At 46.1% G+C, this 15,793-nt stretch overlaps 1 protein-coding gene across 1 annotated transcript in view; it reads left to right on the plus strand.

Moving 5' to 3' along the window:
- Positions 1-15,793, plus strand: part of NAV1 (neuron navigator 1) — a 179,536-nt gene that overhangs the window by 157,574 nt on the left and 6,169 nt on the right. The window contains exons 18-31 of the mRNA XM_029935451.1: positions 3,809-3,930; positions 4,698-4,706; positions 7,541-7,737; positions 8,000-8,192; positions 8,285-8,453; positions 8,969-9,066; positions 9,235-9,330; positions 9,571-9,730; positions 10,392-10,627; positions 11,472-11,626; positions 11,770-11,841; positions 12,333-12,529; positions 13,278-13,396; positions 15,169-15,366. Of these exons, the coding sequence (XP_029791311.1) occupies positions 3,809-3,930; positions 4,698-4,706; positions 7,541-7,737; positions 8,000-8,192; positions 8,285-8,453; positions 8,969-9,066; positions 9,235-9,330; positions 9,571-9,730; positions 10,392-10,627; positions 11,472-11,626; positions 11,770-11,841; positions 12,333-12,529; positions 13,278-13,396; positions 15,169-15,366 (2,021 nt within the window). The remainder of the gene's footprint in view (positions 1-3,808; positions 3,931-4,697; positions 4,707-7,540; positions 7,738-7,999; positions 8,193-8,284; positions 8,454-8,968; positions 9,067-9,234; positions 9,331-9,570; positions 9,731-10,391; positions 10,628-11,471; positions 11,627-11,769; positions 11,842-12,332; positions 12,530-13,277; positions 13,397-15,168; positions 15,367-15,793) is intronic.

A 15,793-nucleotide genomic window follows, 5' to 3' on the forward strand; every position in this document is an offset into this window, starting at 1 on the left:
ATGTTGTCTTCCACTTGTTTTCAAATTTTTCAAAAAAAATTCTGTACATATGTATGTTTGTATGAGTGTGTACGTGCACATATTTATAGGTAGAGGAAGAGAGAAAGAGAGCATGCACAAGTATAAATATAGCAAAATATTAGCAACTGTTAAATTAGGTGGGGGGAGGGCGTATGGATGTCCATTGTACTCTATTATAAATATTTCTGTGTGTTTGAAACATTTTAGAGAGACAAGTGAAAGGGAAAGAAAATATGTTACAAACCTATTAGTATTAGTATGACATACCGCCATCCTCTTCCTGGTCTAAGACAAACCTTTCTTTCCAGCTTCATCTTCCATCCTGTCTCCTCTCGCACTCTGATCCCAGCTGTGGCAATAGGAACAGCCAGCGTTTGTTGAGCACTTACTATATGCTAGCACTTTTCTAAGGATTATAACAGCCCTATAAAGTGTATTTTTTTAGTTGAGAATAAGATCAGGGAAAATAAGTCTCTTGGTCAAACACAGCTCATAACTGATGAATCTGGAATAGTAAGCTACTTCTAGTTTCCCAAGTATACCTTACCCTTCAGATATTTATGTGTTAAGTGAATAAATGAGTTCTGTCTTCTGCTTTGAGTTTTCATATTTTCCTCAGTTCATGTTGACCCAGGCTCAACTTGGTCAGGAAGATTTCTAGGAACATTCAGTAAACTAATGCTCAAAGCAATGATGCCACCTTTATTTGTAAAAAGGTAATAAACATGTGTGGCACAAAATTTAAAATGCACAAAAGATTCTGTACCTTCATGAAGGTTATTTGATTCAAAAACATCCTTTGCTTTTAAAAGTACTATATAACATAATTTTTAAATTGAATCGATGGACTCACAACTATTTGGAATCCCCAAGAAACTGGTGATTGACAGATGCACACACTTATTTTGCTGCCTTTCATTTTATTTTAAATTAATTTTAATTAATTTTATTTGTATCATAAAAGCAATACATGTGAACTCTAGGGGTTAGCAAACCAGGGCCCATTCACCAAATCCAGCTTGCCACCTAGTTTTTAAATGAAGTATTACAAGAACACAGCCATACTCCTTAATTTACATGTTGTCTGTGGCTACTTTTTCTTTTAATTTTTTAATGTTTTATTTATTTTAGATACAGAGAGACAGAGCATGAGAGGGGGAGGGTCAGAGAGAGAGGAAGACACAGAATCCGAAGCAGGCTCCAGGCTCTGAGCTAGCTGTCAGCACAGAGCCTGACGCGGGGCTCGAACCCACGAACATGAGATCTGACCTAAGCCAAAGTCGGAGGCTTAACCGACTGAGCCACCCAGGTGCCCCAATCTGTGGCTACTTTAATGCAACAATAGCATTGCTGAGTAAGTGGTATAACAGAGTCATCTGGCCACAGAGCCTAAAATAGTTACTATCTGGCTCTTTAGAGTAAAAGCTTGCCAGCTCCTGATGTAAACTATATAAAAGGGTATGTAGTAAAAGGTAACATCCCTTTCCCTGAACCCCTGACCCCAAATCTCACTCCCCAGAGGTAACTACGGTTAATAATTTCTTGTGAATCTTTCCAGAAATGAAATAATTTTCTATGCATATACAAATAAATATATAGGGATACATATAGCCATTTTTATACAAATAAAAATTTCTTTACTTCAATTCAGAATGTTCTCTTGAGAATTTTCCATACCTGTAAAATAACTGGAAGTACTCTGGGGCACCTGGGTGGCTCAGTCCCACTTCAGCTCAGGTCATGAGCTCACAGTCTGTGGGTTTGAGCCCCTACATTGGGTTCTGTGCTAACAGCTCAGAGCCAGATCCTGCTTTGGATTCTGTGTCTCCCTCTCTCTACCCTTCCTCCACTTGCACTCTGTCTCTCTGTCTCTCAAAAATGAACATTAAAAAAAATTTTTTTAATAACTGGAAGTACTCGATAGTATCATAAACTTGGTTCAATAATCCTTGAACAAAGGGTTTCCACGTGCTTCAACAAATCCTAGGATCTTGTTTTCCCAGTAGTATGAAAGGAAGATTAGAGTTAAACGATGCACTTTTGGTCATAGAGAAAGTGAGAAAACAAACCAGAAACTACCCACATCTTCGCTCAACAGCTCTTGTCTCTTGGAGGACACTGCAGATAGCTACCTAACTAGCCCCCTACCTCTGATCTAACCCTCTACTTTCTCTTTCTCCATGTTAACATAGTAAGTGCTATGAAAAAACCTATCTGCCTGCATTGTTCTACAGTTAGCCAAGATGTTAACATTGGAGGACACTGGCTATATATTTCTTTGGGATTTCATGTGAGTGTGTAATTATTTCAAAATAAAAATGCTTTAAAAATCTGATTATATTTTGCCCTTGCTTCAGAATCTTTGCTGCCCTTCATCATTACCTATGGCACAAAGGCAAATATCCTTTCAGAGGGATTCCGGGCTCTCCCCGATCTGGCCTGAGCCTAGCCTCCACCCTCACCTCTCTCTGCGCTCCCTTTCCTGCTTCCCTTCCGGTCTGCCCGAGCTTCCGCAAGCAGAGTCGAAGCCCTGCACCGAGCCTCTGCATGTACTTTCTCTTTTTTTTTTTTTTTAAACTTTTTTAATAGTTTATTTATTTTTGAGACAGAGAGAGCACAAGTTGGGGAGGGGCAGAGAGAGAGGGAGACACAGAATCTGAAATAGACTCTAGGCTCTGAGCTGTCAGCACAGAGCCTGACATGGGGTTCCAACACATGAACCGTAAGATCATGTCCTGAGCCAAAGTCAGACACTTAACCGAATGAGCCACCCAGGCACCCCTGCATGTACTTTTTCTTTGGCCCTAAGTCATTTTTCCAGTGTTCCCATCTGAAGAACTTCTGTTCTTTCAAGACTCAAACATTTCCTCCTTGGTTTTTCCTTCTCTGTGGTGGAAAAGTGGATCATCTTATGCCATTCCAAACCTTCTCAGAGAGCTGAAAAGATTTTCTACCCATCAGATGAGAAAACTAAAACTCATTTAGGTTAAGTGCAGGACACATGGCTAATTACACTTGGCCTTTGCAGCACTAGGCAGCCAAGTATTCCAGGGGAAAATCATGATAAATGGTAGGTTGAGGGGTACCTGGCTGGTTCAGTCTGTGGAGCATGTGGCTCTTGATCTCGGGGTGATGAGTTTGACCCCCACATTGAGGGTAGAGTTTACTTTAAAAAATGGTAGGTTGATGTCTCCATCAAAGTATTGAAGGCCAGCTTTCATTAAGCCTTTCTCAGACCTATTCAGGCTGAGTTCATTAGTTTGAATACTGCTGTTTATCCTACTAGACTGGAAGCTTCTTGAGAAGAAGAATCATTTCTTACTTATATTCTTACTTTTTTTTTTTTACCTCTAGCATTTTTTTAATGTTGAAACATGATTGGCAGTCAATAAATGCTTATTGAAAGACATGATTCAGGGGCTCCTGGGTGGCTCAGTCAGTTAAGCATCCGACTTCGGCTCAGGTCATGATCTCATGGTTCATGGGTTCGAGCCCCGCATCAGGCTCTGTGCTGACAGCTAGCTCAGAGCCTGGAGCCTGTCTTCAGATTCTGTGTCTCCCTCTCTCTCTGACCCTCCCGTGTTCATGCTGTCTCTCTCTCTCTCTAAAATAAATAAAAACAGTAAAAAAAAAAAAAAAAGACATGATTCAGAAAATGAATGATGTGGTTGTAGGAGTTGGTTGGTCCCCTTTTCGACTACCTCCTGCAGCTACACTTGCCTTAAGTCTCATGTCTTCTTAAATCTACCCTGTGTGTGTGTTCTTCCCACTTGCTCTTGGCCCCTAGAACTCCGGATCAAAAGGCAGAACTCCTCAGATAGCATCTCGAGCCTCAACAGCATTACCAGCCATTCCAGCATTGGCAGCAGCAAGGACGCTGATGCAAAAAAGAAGAAGAAAAAGAGCTGGGTAGGTCAAGGTTGGGAGCGGGAACTGTGAGGAGCCATGGTGGGCCACCTCCACCTCAGCGTAGGGATTGGCTCGTTCCGAAACTAACCAAGATAGGGGCCCTTGGGGTTAATACAAAGCCCCAGGTATCTGCTGAGAGCAAAGTCAGCAAAACTCTCCCTTGATCCCAATCACACCCCACTTGTACCAAGGCCATCCCTCCAACCCTTATGCACACCCACTCTCCTTGGGCTCCCCATGCCTTTGATTAGAGCCCATGTATTTAGCAACAGAAAGAAATATCTAGAAGAGAATGTCCTATCAATCCCCTTCCCATTCCCTTCTCTACTGTGGAGAGAAGATTTTCTGAACAAAGCCATTCATGCTAGATGCTCCTGGAAGTCATTTCTTCAGGGTTTTTTTTGAGAGGTATTTGTGGAACTTTCCATAATACTTCAAAAGGAATCCATATATTATTGTGGACTAGTCCAGAGATAGTTCCCCCCACCGACTGCCCCAGCTGGCTCCTGATGGCCCTCAACTGACTTTGGATGATCTTTCTGCAAATTTCTAGGCAGATCTAAAACACTTCTAGCTGATTTGGTGCCTATGGGAAGGAGAGGATCCCCAAATGGAGACTTCTTGCCCCTCTGTCCCCTGTTTGTTAGGACTGGCCCCCAAAGGTTTGTGTAGCACAGATGGGTCCCAGCTGTGTGAAATGAGTGATTAAGTGTTGCTTCTTTTTTTTCCCTTCAAAATGCTGACTTCAAATCCCTATTTTTTTCCAGGTCTATGAGGTAAGAGACCCAGTTCCTCTCTCCTTGTTTCCTCTTTCCTCTTGCCATACCTTCCCCATTTCCAGAGCAACTCCCTCCCTTAAAGAAAGAGCAGCCACTCATAAAACTAACCGTAACAACCACCCCAGAGTTCCTAACTCACTCCACTGCATGGTCCATCCACGGCTGCCCCACAGGAGGACAGAGGAGTGGTCTGGTTGGGGGCCAAATGGGAAAGTTAACAAAATCCTGATCTCTTCCCTCCTGTCTTCCCCTTTTTACCAAATCGGCCTGTTATAAAAGCAGTCCATTTGAAGTCCTCCTATCCAGAAAATGAGTTTTCTGATTTTTTTTTTTGTTCCTCGAAACCCTGGAAACCCAACATGGAAGGGCATCACTGGATGCACATTATCTTGACCACCGTTTCCAGGGGCCAGTTCAGTGTGGGTCTCACCTGGAGATTTAGTTCTATAGGGAGATGAACCAGAGGTAGGAGGGGTTAGGATTCAGTCCAGGGCACCCGCAAACCTGAAGCCCTCTGAGCACCCGTGGAGTTTCCAGAGACCTTTCAGGGGTTATGGTATAGTTTCTCAGACAAGCAGAAGGCAAACCCAGAATTTCCATTGCAAACCAGACATCTGAGGTCCACTAACCCTATCCTAACATGGTGCCAAGTGTTACAAAAGATGTGAAAAGTGGAGTCTGTAATCTGAACCGTCAAGGAGCCTGCAGAATTGCTGGGGAGACAAAGACCGAAATTGTACATATAAATTGATAACAATCCAGTGGTGCCAAAATGCTTAATTCAGTCACGGAGTGCTAAAGGAGCTCATAGATTAAACTAATTACAGAAGGCAGAGGAAACACCGCAAAGGAGGTAGAAGTTCAACTGAGATGTGACTGTGATAGGAGAGTGTGTTGAGAGGCCTTCTACACACTGTCTAATCAAAAGGGGGACCGTGGGGCAGGGATTAAAACCAGTGCAGCTAGAGCATGGAGTACAATGAGGCACAGATAGGAAGGGTCTGAAACACCAAGGTAATTATTTAAACTTGATTCTTTAGGTTAGCATTTCCCAGAATGTGTTGTCCTGGTCCTAGTCCATGTCCATGGAGATGCCCCTTAAATCAATGATGCCATCATGAAATTTGAGAAGCCCTGCATTTCTGCAGTGCACATCCACATAGGAAGAACTGAGACGCCCCTCAGTAAAGAGTCTGTTTGGGGGTGCCTGGGTGGCTCAGTCGGTTAAGCGTCCAACCCTTGATTGCAGGGTCATGAGTTCAAGCCCTGTGTCAGGCTCCACACTGGTCATGAAGGCTACTGAAAAAAGAAAAGAGTCTGTTTTGTTTTGCTTGATTGATCCATTGTTTCCTGAACTCAGAGAATCCTTCACCATCTAACACTAATCAACATCTGCCAGCAGTTGGCAGTTGGGCTCTGGGGGCCCTGAACAGCCTAGAGAGCACGACTCTTTCTTACTTAGGGTCTTAGTGATCTTACAGGGCATGTACTCCAGGCAGATTGTGGTCACGGGATCTCTTTCTGCACACATATGCACACATACACACACTGTCTCTCTTCTCTCTCTCACACACACATAGCTTCCCATAGATACAGCAATGTACAGAAGACTATTGGGTTGAAAATTAGGAAGGCTGAGTTCTGGTCCCAGGCTTTCCTTCAATTCTGCAATTGCAAACAAGTCAACTTTTCAGCCTCGGTTCCTCATCTCTGCAGAGAATTGAACCTTATGGGATTCTTGAGCCTTGACTACTCAATGATGTTGTATCCCCTTCACATATACTCTCTCTCTCTCTCTCTGTCTCTCTCATATCCCCATCACAGCCAGATTGGTCCTTCACGCCCTACCTGGTAGATACACAGCACACACCACTGTCAGTTCCACCCATCACTCACCTGACAGCCTTCCTATGTTCCACAAGAGACGCTATGAAAGAGTAGCCTCAAATTTCCCTTTCTTTTCTCTCACTGTCCCAAAGATCTGATTTGCTTTTGTCCCCTACAGCCTTCGACCCCTCCTTTACTCTCTGTCTCTTGCTACCATTCCATATCCGTGTCCCTGTGTGTGTGTGCATGCTATATGGATGCATGTGACTGGGTGGGACAGACCCTGGTTTGCATCTCTAGCTCACAGCCCTAACACCCAAGCTCATCAACATGCCGAAGGTCAAAAAAAACTTTGGTCCAATTATAGTATCCCCAGTATTTGGAGGAAATGCTGGGAAATATTCCTTATTCTAGGACATTGGAGTGGAAATAGTAGAAAGCACTTGTGTCTGTTTCATTCATTCTGGGATGTGCTAAGCACAAGAGACACTGAAAGAAACTTGATACCACTCCCTTCTGATGATTTCCACAGAATCATATTGCCAGTCTCCGGTTAATAGGTACATGGATTCTAATCTGATGAGCCCTGGTCAAGGTGGATCCTGAGACCCAAAGTGAGCACGGCTCTAGACCGAGCAGCAATTGGCCTGCTGGAGAAGGTGGGATTGGATCATTGAGAGATTGGCCACCATATGACCTCTGGGGGCTTCTCTCTGTCCTCCTCAGGGGCACAGTTCCCCCATGGGAAAGAGCAGACCCAAGAAGTTCCTATAGCCTACAACAACGGTGAACCAGAACATTCCACTTTCTCTCAGCCCTAATTTCTAGGCAACTCTTCTGTCCATATTCCATGGATCGAGTGAAGCCTTAAGAGGGAGGCTTGATTATAGCAAGCAAATCATCTTGCCTGTGCAGCTCCCTGTCTCAGAAATCCCACACCAACCCTCACCCAGTCTCCGGAGTGGAGCCCTGACATCTCTCTACCTGGATCTGCTTTTTTCTAGCTTCGAAGTTCCTTCAACAAAGCCTTCAGCATAAAAAAGGGACCCAAGTCAGCTTCCTCATACTCTGATATTGAGGAGATTGCCACCCCTGACTCCTCTGCCCCCTCATCCCCCAAACTACAGCACGGCTCCACAGAGACTGCTTCACCCTCCATCAAGTCCTCCAACTCCTCCTCTGTAGGCACTGATGTCACTGAGTAAGTGCTTTCTGCCCACCACCCCGTCCGGTACTCGTGTAAGCTGCTGGCCAGAGTTGGCAGTTACGCCCATTGTTTGTCCCTGGACAATACCGCACTGTAGATCTCTCCTGGGGCACATGAGGCTCGAGATGGACCTTCTCTCCCACTACTGATGCTGTCTGGGCAGGAGGAACCGAGACTACCAGCCAAGAGTCCCAGTGTCCCCTAGTAACGCTAGAGCTTCCCCACGTGACGTAGCTTCACTCTCACTTTCTTACAGGGGCCCTGCTCACCCGGCCCCCCACACTAGGCTCTTCCATGGCAATGAGGAGGAAGAGCCAGAGAAGAAGGAGGTATCAGAACTGCGCTCTGAGCTGTGGGAGAAAGAGATGAAGCTCACAGACATCCGCTTGGAAGCCCTCAACTCTGCCCATCAGCTGGACCAACTTCGGGAGACGATGCACAACATGCAGGTCGGTGTCTGGGCAGAGAGCTAAGGAAAGGGAAGACCAAGGCTTGAGATCTGTCCAACTCTGCGATCCTCCCCTGTCTGTCCCTGCCACAGTTGGAGGTGGACCTGCTGAAAGCGGAGAATGACCGGCTGAAGGTAGCCCCAGGCCCCTCATCAGGCTCCACGCCAGGGCAGGTCCCTGGATCATCTGCTTTATCATCCCCTCGCCGCTCCCTGGGCCTCGCCCTCACACATTCCTTCAGCCCAAGTCTCACAGACACAGGTACCTGTTTGGGAGAAGGACCTTTAAAGGTGTAAAGAAAAAAAGGGGTTTACTGTGACACCATTCCACTTGCACTGACACCTTTCTTAAGTCACGGAGGTAACGATGCCTAAACCAAGTAGATGCCAGTGTCATGAGACACGAAGAGTTGTTATAGTCCTTCAACCTTTAAAAAAAATTTTTTTTTAATGTTTATTTTTGAGAGGGAGAGAGAGACCAAGTGTAAGCGGGGGAGGGACAGAGAGAGAGGGAGACAGAATCTGAAGCAGGCTCCAAGCTCTGAGCTGTCAACACAGAGCCCAACGTGGGGCTCAAACTCACAAACCATGAGATCATGACCTGAGCCAAAGTCAGATGCTTAACCGACTGAGCCACCCAGGTGCCCCTAGTCCTTCAACCTTGGGCTTCAGTTTCCTCTTTGTAGGAAATACTTATTTGGAAAAGAAGATGACTGGAAAGTTTAGGAAAGCCTGTGGGTGCCCCCTAAAGCCAATAGTTCTTTTCGCCATCTACAGACCTGTCACCCATGGATGGCATCAGCACTTGTGGTCCAAAGGAGGAAGTGACCCTTCGGGTGGTGGTGAGGATGCCGCCCCAGCACATCATCAAAGGGGTAAGGAACTTCAAGGAGGCCTGGTGACACTATTAATTTTATCCAAGAAAATCCGGTCTCTGAATACCCCCAAAACCAGAGCCCCCCACTGCTAATGCCTTTTATGACCCCTCCCTTTCTTGGAGTGATCTGCACTGAGACTCACACACTTCTACCTTGGTTGTATAGGACTTGAAGCAACAGGAATTCTTCCTGGGATGTAGCAAGGTCAGTGGAAAAGTTGACTGGAAGATGCTGGATGAAGCTGTTTTCCAAGTGTTCAAGGTAAAGGGATACATGTACTCACAAAGGTGGTTCATCTTCTCATGGGCTGTCGAGCCATCCAGGCATTGGGATCTTGGGGACCTTTGATGCTTTATAGAGAAATGCTAACCAGGAAATACATATGTTGTTCCCTTTCTCCATCTACTTCCGTTCCCTCTAAATTTTGTGGCTTCTCCGTCCATGTTTGTATCATCTTGATGTTCTCTCTATTCTTTTTTTTCTCCTTTTCTTTTTTGTCAGGACTATATTTCTAAGATGGACCCAGCCTCTAGTTTGGGACTGAGCACCGAGTCCATCCATGGCTATAGCATCAGCCATGTGAAGCGAGTATTGGATGCAGAGCCCCCAGAGATGCCTGCCTGCCGCCGGGGCGTCAACAACATATCAGTCTCCCTCAAAGGTGAGTCTTTGTCTCCTGGGGTGCAGCGATACGGGGTGAAGGAGGGAGGGGAACATCAGACAGTCCATCATGCGTTTATTCAGCAAAAATTTACCGAGGAGCTACAATGTACTGGTCATCATACTTAAGTAACAAGAGATATTAAAAAGATGAGCAAGGGACACCTGGGTGGCTTGGTCAGTTAAGCATTCCACTTCGGCTCAGGTCACGATCTCACAGTTCATGGGTTCAAGCCCTCCGTCGGGCTCTGTGCTGGCAGCTAGCTCAGAGCCTGGAGCCTGCTTCACATTCTGTGTCTCCCTCTCTCTGCCCCTCCTTCACTCACACCCGGTCTCTCTCTCTCAAAAATAAATAAACATTAAAAAAATAAAAAGATGAGAAAGATGCAATCTTAACGTTTATTCCCAGGGCCATTTTCATTCCTAGAGAAATTCCTAGAAAGCCTGGGTTTCTCACTCCCCCCTCCCCACACCTTTAGCTTAGAATATGGCCCTAAAAATATGTACATTTTCAAAGCCAGGGGTTAGGGGATTCCTGTGGAACCACGGGGACAGGTGGCTCTGAGTTCTTTCAATGGGCTCTGAAGAAAGATGTTGTCAGGCGCCCTTGCTGCCCTCAGGACCCTGGTCATGGCTTATGCTCTCTGGGGCGGGGGGTTCAGGTCTGAAGGAGAAGTGCGTCGACAGCCTGGTGTTTGAGACCCTGGTCCCCAAGCCGATGATGCAGCACTACATCAGCCTCCTGCTCAAGCACCGGCGCCTCGTCCTCTCCGGCCCCAGCGGGACAGGCAAGACGTACCTGACCAACCGGCTGGCTGAGTACTTGGTGGAGCGCTCTGGCCGCGAGGTCACCGAGGGCATCGTCAGCACCTTCAACATGCACCAACAGTCTTGCAAGGTGGCTACCTCCTGACCCACCCACCAGCCTTTGCTTGGGCCTCTGTTTCCCCAAAGCCTTGCCCACACCCTTCCCCACCCCCTCTTTTCCCACCACCTCTCTTCCCTTTCCTCCCCTCTGCCTGAATCCTCCCCCTTCAGTTCTCCTTTTCTTTCCCACCTCATTGCATCCTCTTTCCTAGTCCCTCCTCTGCCCCCAGTTTCTTTCCAGACTTTTCCATTCCCTTCTTTCCCCATTCTTCCCCTGGCCTCTGTTATACTCCTTTCCTTTTTGCTGATCCTGGACTAAACTACTTCCTCAAATCCACCTCACTTTCTGCCAACCCTGAAATTCCCATCTCTTCTTTTATTTTCTTCCGTCTACCTTTCTTTTCAGTATTTCTTTTCCATTTTACTTAGACTTTAGGTCTTCTGGGGGGAGAAGCACTCAGAATTAAATGTTCTACATTGTGCAGCTCGTTGCCTAATCCAGATGTCTCTTGGGCACAGCCCAATACTCTGGAGTTGCTTCAAACCCTGGCTCTCTCCAGCAGGGGGAGACATGTCCATCGGAGTGGTTCGTGGTACCAACCCAGTGAAAAACCACGTAGGATTGAGAATATGATGCCCACCCTTCGGGATTTAGGAGCCACTTCTTAAGATGGTTCCCTTTGAGCCTTTGGGACCACTGTTTCTCAGTCCATAGTCGGCTGCTTCTACAATCGAATGTTAAAATGCATCCAACAGGAACCAAAGCCTCCAGGGAAATCCAGAACTAGCATAGCTTCTCCAGAAGCCTTCCTCCCAAGCTTGATCCTACTGCTCTCTACTCCTGAGCGCTGACCCACTTCCTTCTTTTATCTCAGGATCTGCAACTGTATCTCTCCAACCTGGCCAACCAGATAGACCGGGAGACAGGAATTGGGGATGTCCCCCTTGTGATCCTATTGGATGACCTGAGTGAAGCAGGCTCCATCAGTGAGCTGGTCAATGGGGCTCTCACCTGCAAGTATCACAAATGGTAAGCTGGACTCAGGACCAAACCCCCCACAGTGGGAGGAGAGCCTGGTCAGTCCAGCCTGCGAGCTTTCCATTGGGTGTAAATAGCAGAAAGCAAGGGTTAAAACAAGTCTAACTAAACCTTTTTCCTCCTTCTTCCCACAGTCCTTATATTATAGGTACCACCAATCAGCCTGTAAAAATGACACCCAATCATGGTTTGCACTTGAGCTTCAGGTAAGAACTGTGGCCCTGGATGAACTTTCCAAACCTCCATAAGATTCTATAAACTAGTTAAAATCCCAGGATTCAGCCAGAGGGGCAGTCAATAGCAGAAGGAAAGAGAATTAGGCAGAGTCTCTAGGCTGGGAAGAAAGATTAGGTATATTTGCCATGTAGGTGGTGGGGTGGAGGAGACCTCTCGAGAAGAGGAAAGAACTACAACACTTAGGGCTGAAGCTGGGATGCTGAAATTTGGGTTCTCTGCCCACAAACCCCATCATCCCGATCAGTGAGCTCAGATGATTATCTGAAGAGGGTCACCGATTTGAGGATCAGCTCTGCCCAGTGCTACTGCCCTGAGTTTAGTTGACCCCACTATTACTTGAGAAGAAACCCAATGAGCGTCAGGGGGAGGCAAGTAGGAGGAGGGATGGACTGGCAGTGGATGAATACCAACAGTGTCTGCATTGCCACCCTGACCCCATTCTCCCAATTCCTGGCTGCAGGATGCTGACCTTCTCCAACAACGTGGAGCCAGCCAATGGCTTCCTGGTTCGTTACCTGAGGAGGAAGCTGGTAGAGTCGGACAGTGACATCAATGCCAACAAGGAAGAGTTGCTTCGGGTGCTCGACTGGGTACCCAAGCTGTGGTATCATCTCCACACCTTCCTTGAGAAGCACAGCACCTCAGACTTCCTCATCGGTACTGGGGTTCAGCTTCCCCCTTGGGGTTAGAAGGTGGCTTTCCTTTCCGACTTTGCCACCCGGTGGGATGTTCCCCTTTCTTTCTGGAGTCTTCAGCATATAAGGGAGTGGCAAGCCTCGTGGCTTCAGACCCAAGTTCACTTAATTACTTAACTAGCATTCCCCTTACAGTTAGCACTACGATTGGGGTAAATCACTTCAACCAGGAGAAAGCCCGCTCCTTCATTTTTCCCACAATAAACGGGGAAAAGGAAGGAAAGTACTTAGAAGGAGGGAATTGAAAAAGTTCCCGTCACTCCCTCACCTTACCTCTACCTTGTAAAGAAGCATGTTTCTGAGGCTGCCAGCCAGGCAGCCACTCCCACTGGTCTTGACAACAATCTCAGGACAGCCCAACTCTAAATTTTTTTTTATTCCCAGGGTGCCTGGGTGGGTCAGTCCGTCTTGAGTGTCCATCTTGGTTTCAGTTCAGATCATGATCTCATGGTTTGTGGAATTGAGCCCCGCATCGGGCTTAAGCACAGAGCCTGCTTGGGATTCTCTCTCACCCTCTCTCTCTGCCCCTCCCCCACTTGCTCGTGTTCTCTCTCTAAATAAATAAACTTAAAAAAAATAAAAATACTTTTTTTTTTTTTTTACTGCTTTGGTTATCAGATCCCTCTGCCTGGGATTAAGGAGTAAAAGAGGAAGATGACTGGGGAGAGCTGAGTATTCAGTCATCTTAAAGGTCTCTTCCTTTTCCCTAGGCCCTTGCTTCTTTCTGTCCTGTCCCATTGGCATTGAAGACTTCCGGACCTGGTTCATTGACCTGTGGAACAATTCTATCATTCCCTACCTACAGGAAGGAGCGAAGGATGGGATCAAGGTGAGTCCTACCCTCTGGATCTACTCAATCCGCAAGGTCAGGCTATCCTACCCAACAAAGCAGAAATCTCTCTTCAGTGTTAGACCTGAGGCTACTAAGATTAGGAAGGTTCTCTTCCTACTCCTAGCTAGAGTAAGGCCCTGTCTCCAGCCACCATTTAGTAAATGGCTATAGGACCACCGTCTCTGTGGCCTGTCCAGTCCTGGGCCTTCTGGCTCTATGCCAAAATCAGACCTCTCTCTTAAAAGGTCAGAGCAGGCACACCTGGGTGGCTTAGTCCATTGAGCGTCCAACTTCAGCTCAGGCCATGATCTCACGTTTTGTGAGTTCGACCCCCACATCAGGCTCAGTGCTGTCAGTGCAGACTCTGCTTCAGATCCTCTGTCCCCCTCTCTCTCTCGGCCCCTCCCCCACTCATACTCTCTCAAAAACAAATGAATATTTTTTAAAAAGAGGATCAGAGCAAATAGAGAAATCACCAAGCTAAGAATTCAGTAAAACCCTATCACTAACTGCTAATATCATGTTACTTTGGCCCAGTTCCATAACCTTCTTTAACATCCTTATATAGAAGAAAGGATATTCTAAATCTGTCCTGCCTAAATCCCTGGGTTGTTTTGAAGACATGAAATATGTGAAAAGATTTTTAGAAGTTAGAATAAGAAGGATGCAAATAAGAATGCAAAAGGAAGAGGTCATTTTATTAAAACCTCCCCAGTTTTTTACCTGTGAAGTAGGACATAATGATCACTAAAGTCTGTTCCAGTCCTAGTGAACTATAATGCCATGTCTGGACCCTTTTGGCCATGTATTTTCCATAAAAGTAATTTCTTATTGGGGCATCTGAGTGGCTCAGTTGGTTAAGCATCTGATTTCTGCTCAGGTCATGATCTTATGGTTCTTGGATTCAAGCCCCATATCAGGCTCTCTGCTGTCAGGATATAGAGCCTGCTTCAGATCCCAAACAAAGTAATAAAAAATAAAGATAAATGTAATTTATTATAGTAATAGGTATCCCCTAATTAGATGATAAATTTCTAGAGACACTATCAGATCGATGCCAGAAATCATTATTTCACTTAATTTTGCATTAAGTAGGCTCTAGACTCTGAGTCTTCAGCACAGAGCCCAACATGGGATCCAAACTCATATAACTTCAAGATCATGACCTGACCCAAAGTCAGACGCTCAGCTGACTGAACCACCCAGGTGCCGCAAAGTCCATATTTTTTTGTAAAGATATGATATCTAGGGGCTCCCGAGTGGCTCAGTCAGCTGAGTATCCAACTTCAGCTCAGGTCATGATTTCACAGTTCCAGTCCAGCGTTGGGCTCTGTGCTGACAGCTCAGAGCCTGGAGCTTGCTTCAGATTCTGTGTCTCCCCCACTTATGCTCTCTGTCTGTCTATCTCTGTCTCTCAAAAATAAATAAATATTTAAAAAATTTTTTTTGAATTAAAAATGTTGAGAATTTTAGAAAAAGATATGGTTACTAATGTGGAAGAATTTCTTACTTAAGAAGTAAAATTATGAGGTCATAAGATGGGTACATGTTACGTGTTTAACACAGTCTGCCAAATTATCCTCCAAAATGATTTTACTAGCTTATACCAACTTACTTCCTTTATTTGGAAACTTCAAGAAAATTCCACGGGGGATCAGAGCCTCGAAGGCTTTCCATTTGAGGAAGTACATATGACCATCAGGAGACAGCATGAGCAAGACTCTACCTGTGGATTCCTCTGCCAGTAATCACATTTCCCTTCTCTCCAGGTCCACGGACAGAAAGCCGCTTGGGAGGACCCCGTGGAGTGGGTCCGGGACACTCTTCCCTGGCCATCAGCCCAACAAGACCAATCGAAGCTGTACCACCTGCCTCCGCCTACCGTGGGCCCTCATAGCATTGCCTCACCCCCTGAGGATAGGACAGTCAAAGATAGCACCCCAAGTTCTCTGGACTCGGACCCTCTGGTGAGTAGAAGCCATTCTAAGGTAAAAGTAAGAGTATTATGGAATTGAACTCTGCATGCGTACCCTGATGGAAGCTGAAGGTTATCGGCAAGGCTAGGACTAGGAGGAGGTCAGTGAGGAGCTCAACTGTCAGAATCCTGGGTTATAAAGATCGTATGCCTGCAGCCTAGCTTCAGCTAAATAATAATGCATGCTGGTAAGATGTAGTCTAGTAAAGACCTGAATCTCAGGCAGACCCCAGGTAGGACTAACAACCAAAGAAGAGAGTAGTAGGACGCACTCTGTCTCTACCTCTCCCCCTGTTCTCTGGTACTATCCCGAGGACCGCCTCAGCTCAGTGGATTTCATGAGCCCCTGTAAAAAGTAGTCTGAGACAAGTGACCAACTAGGGGCAAATATTTGCAAGACTTATAACCAACAAGAGGAT

The sequence above is a fragment of the Suricata suricatta genome, chromosome 3, assembly GCF_006229205.1.
Source record: "Suricata suricatta isolate VVHF042 chromosome 3, meerkat_22Aug2017_6uvM2_HiC, whole genome shotgun sequence".
Classification (NCBI taxonomy): Eukaryota; Metazoa; Chordata; class Mammalia; order Carnivora; family Herpestidae; genus Suricata; species Suricata suricatta.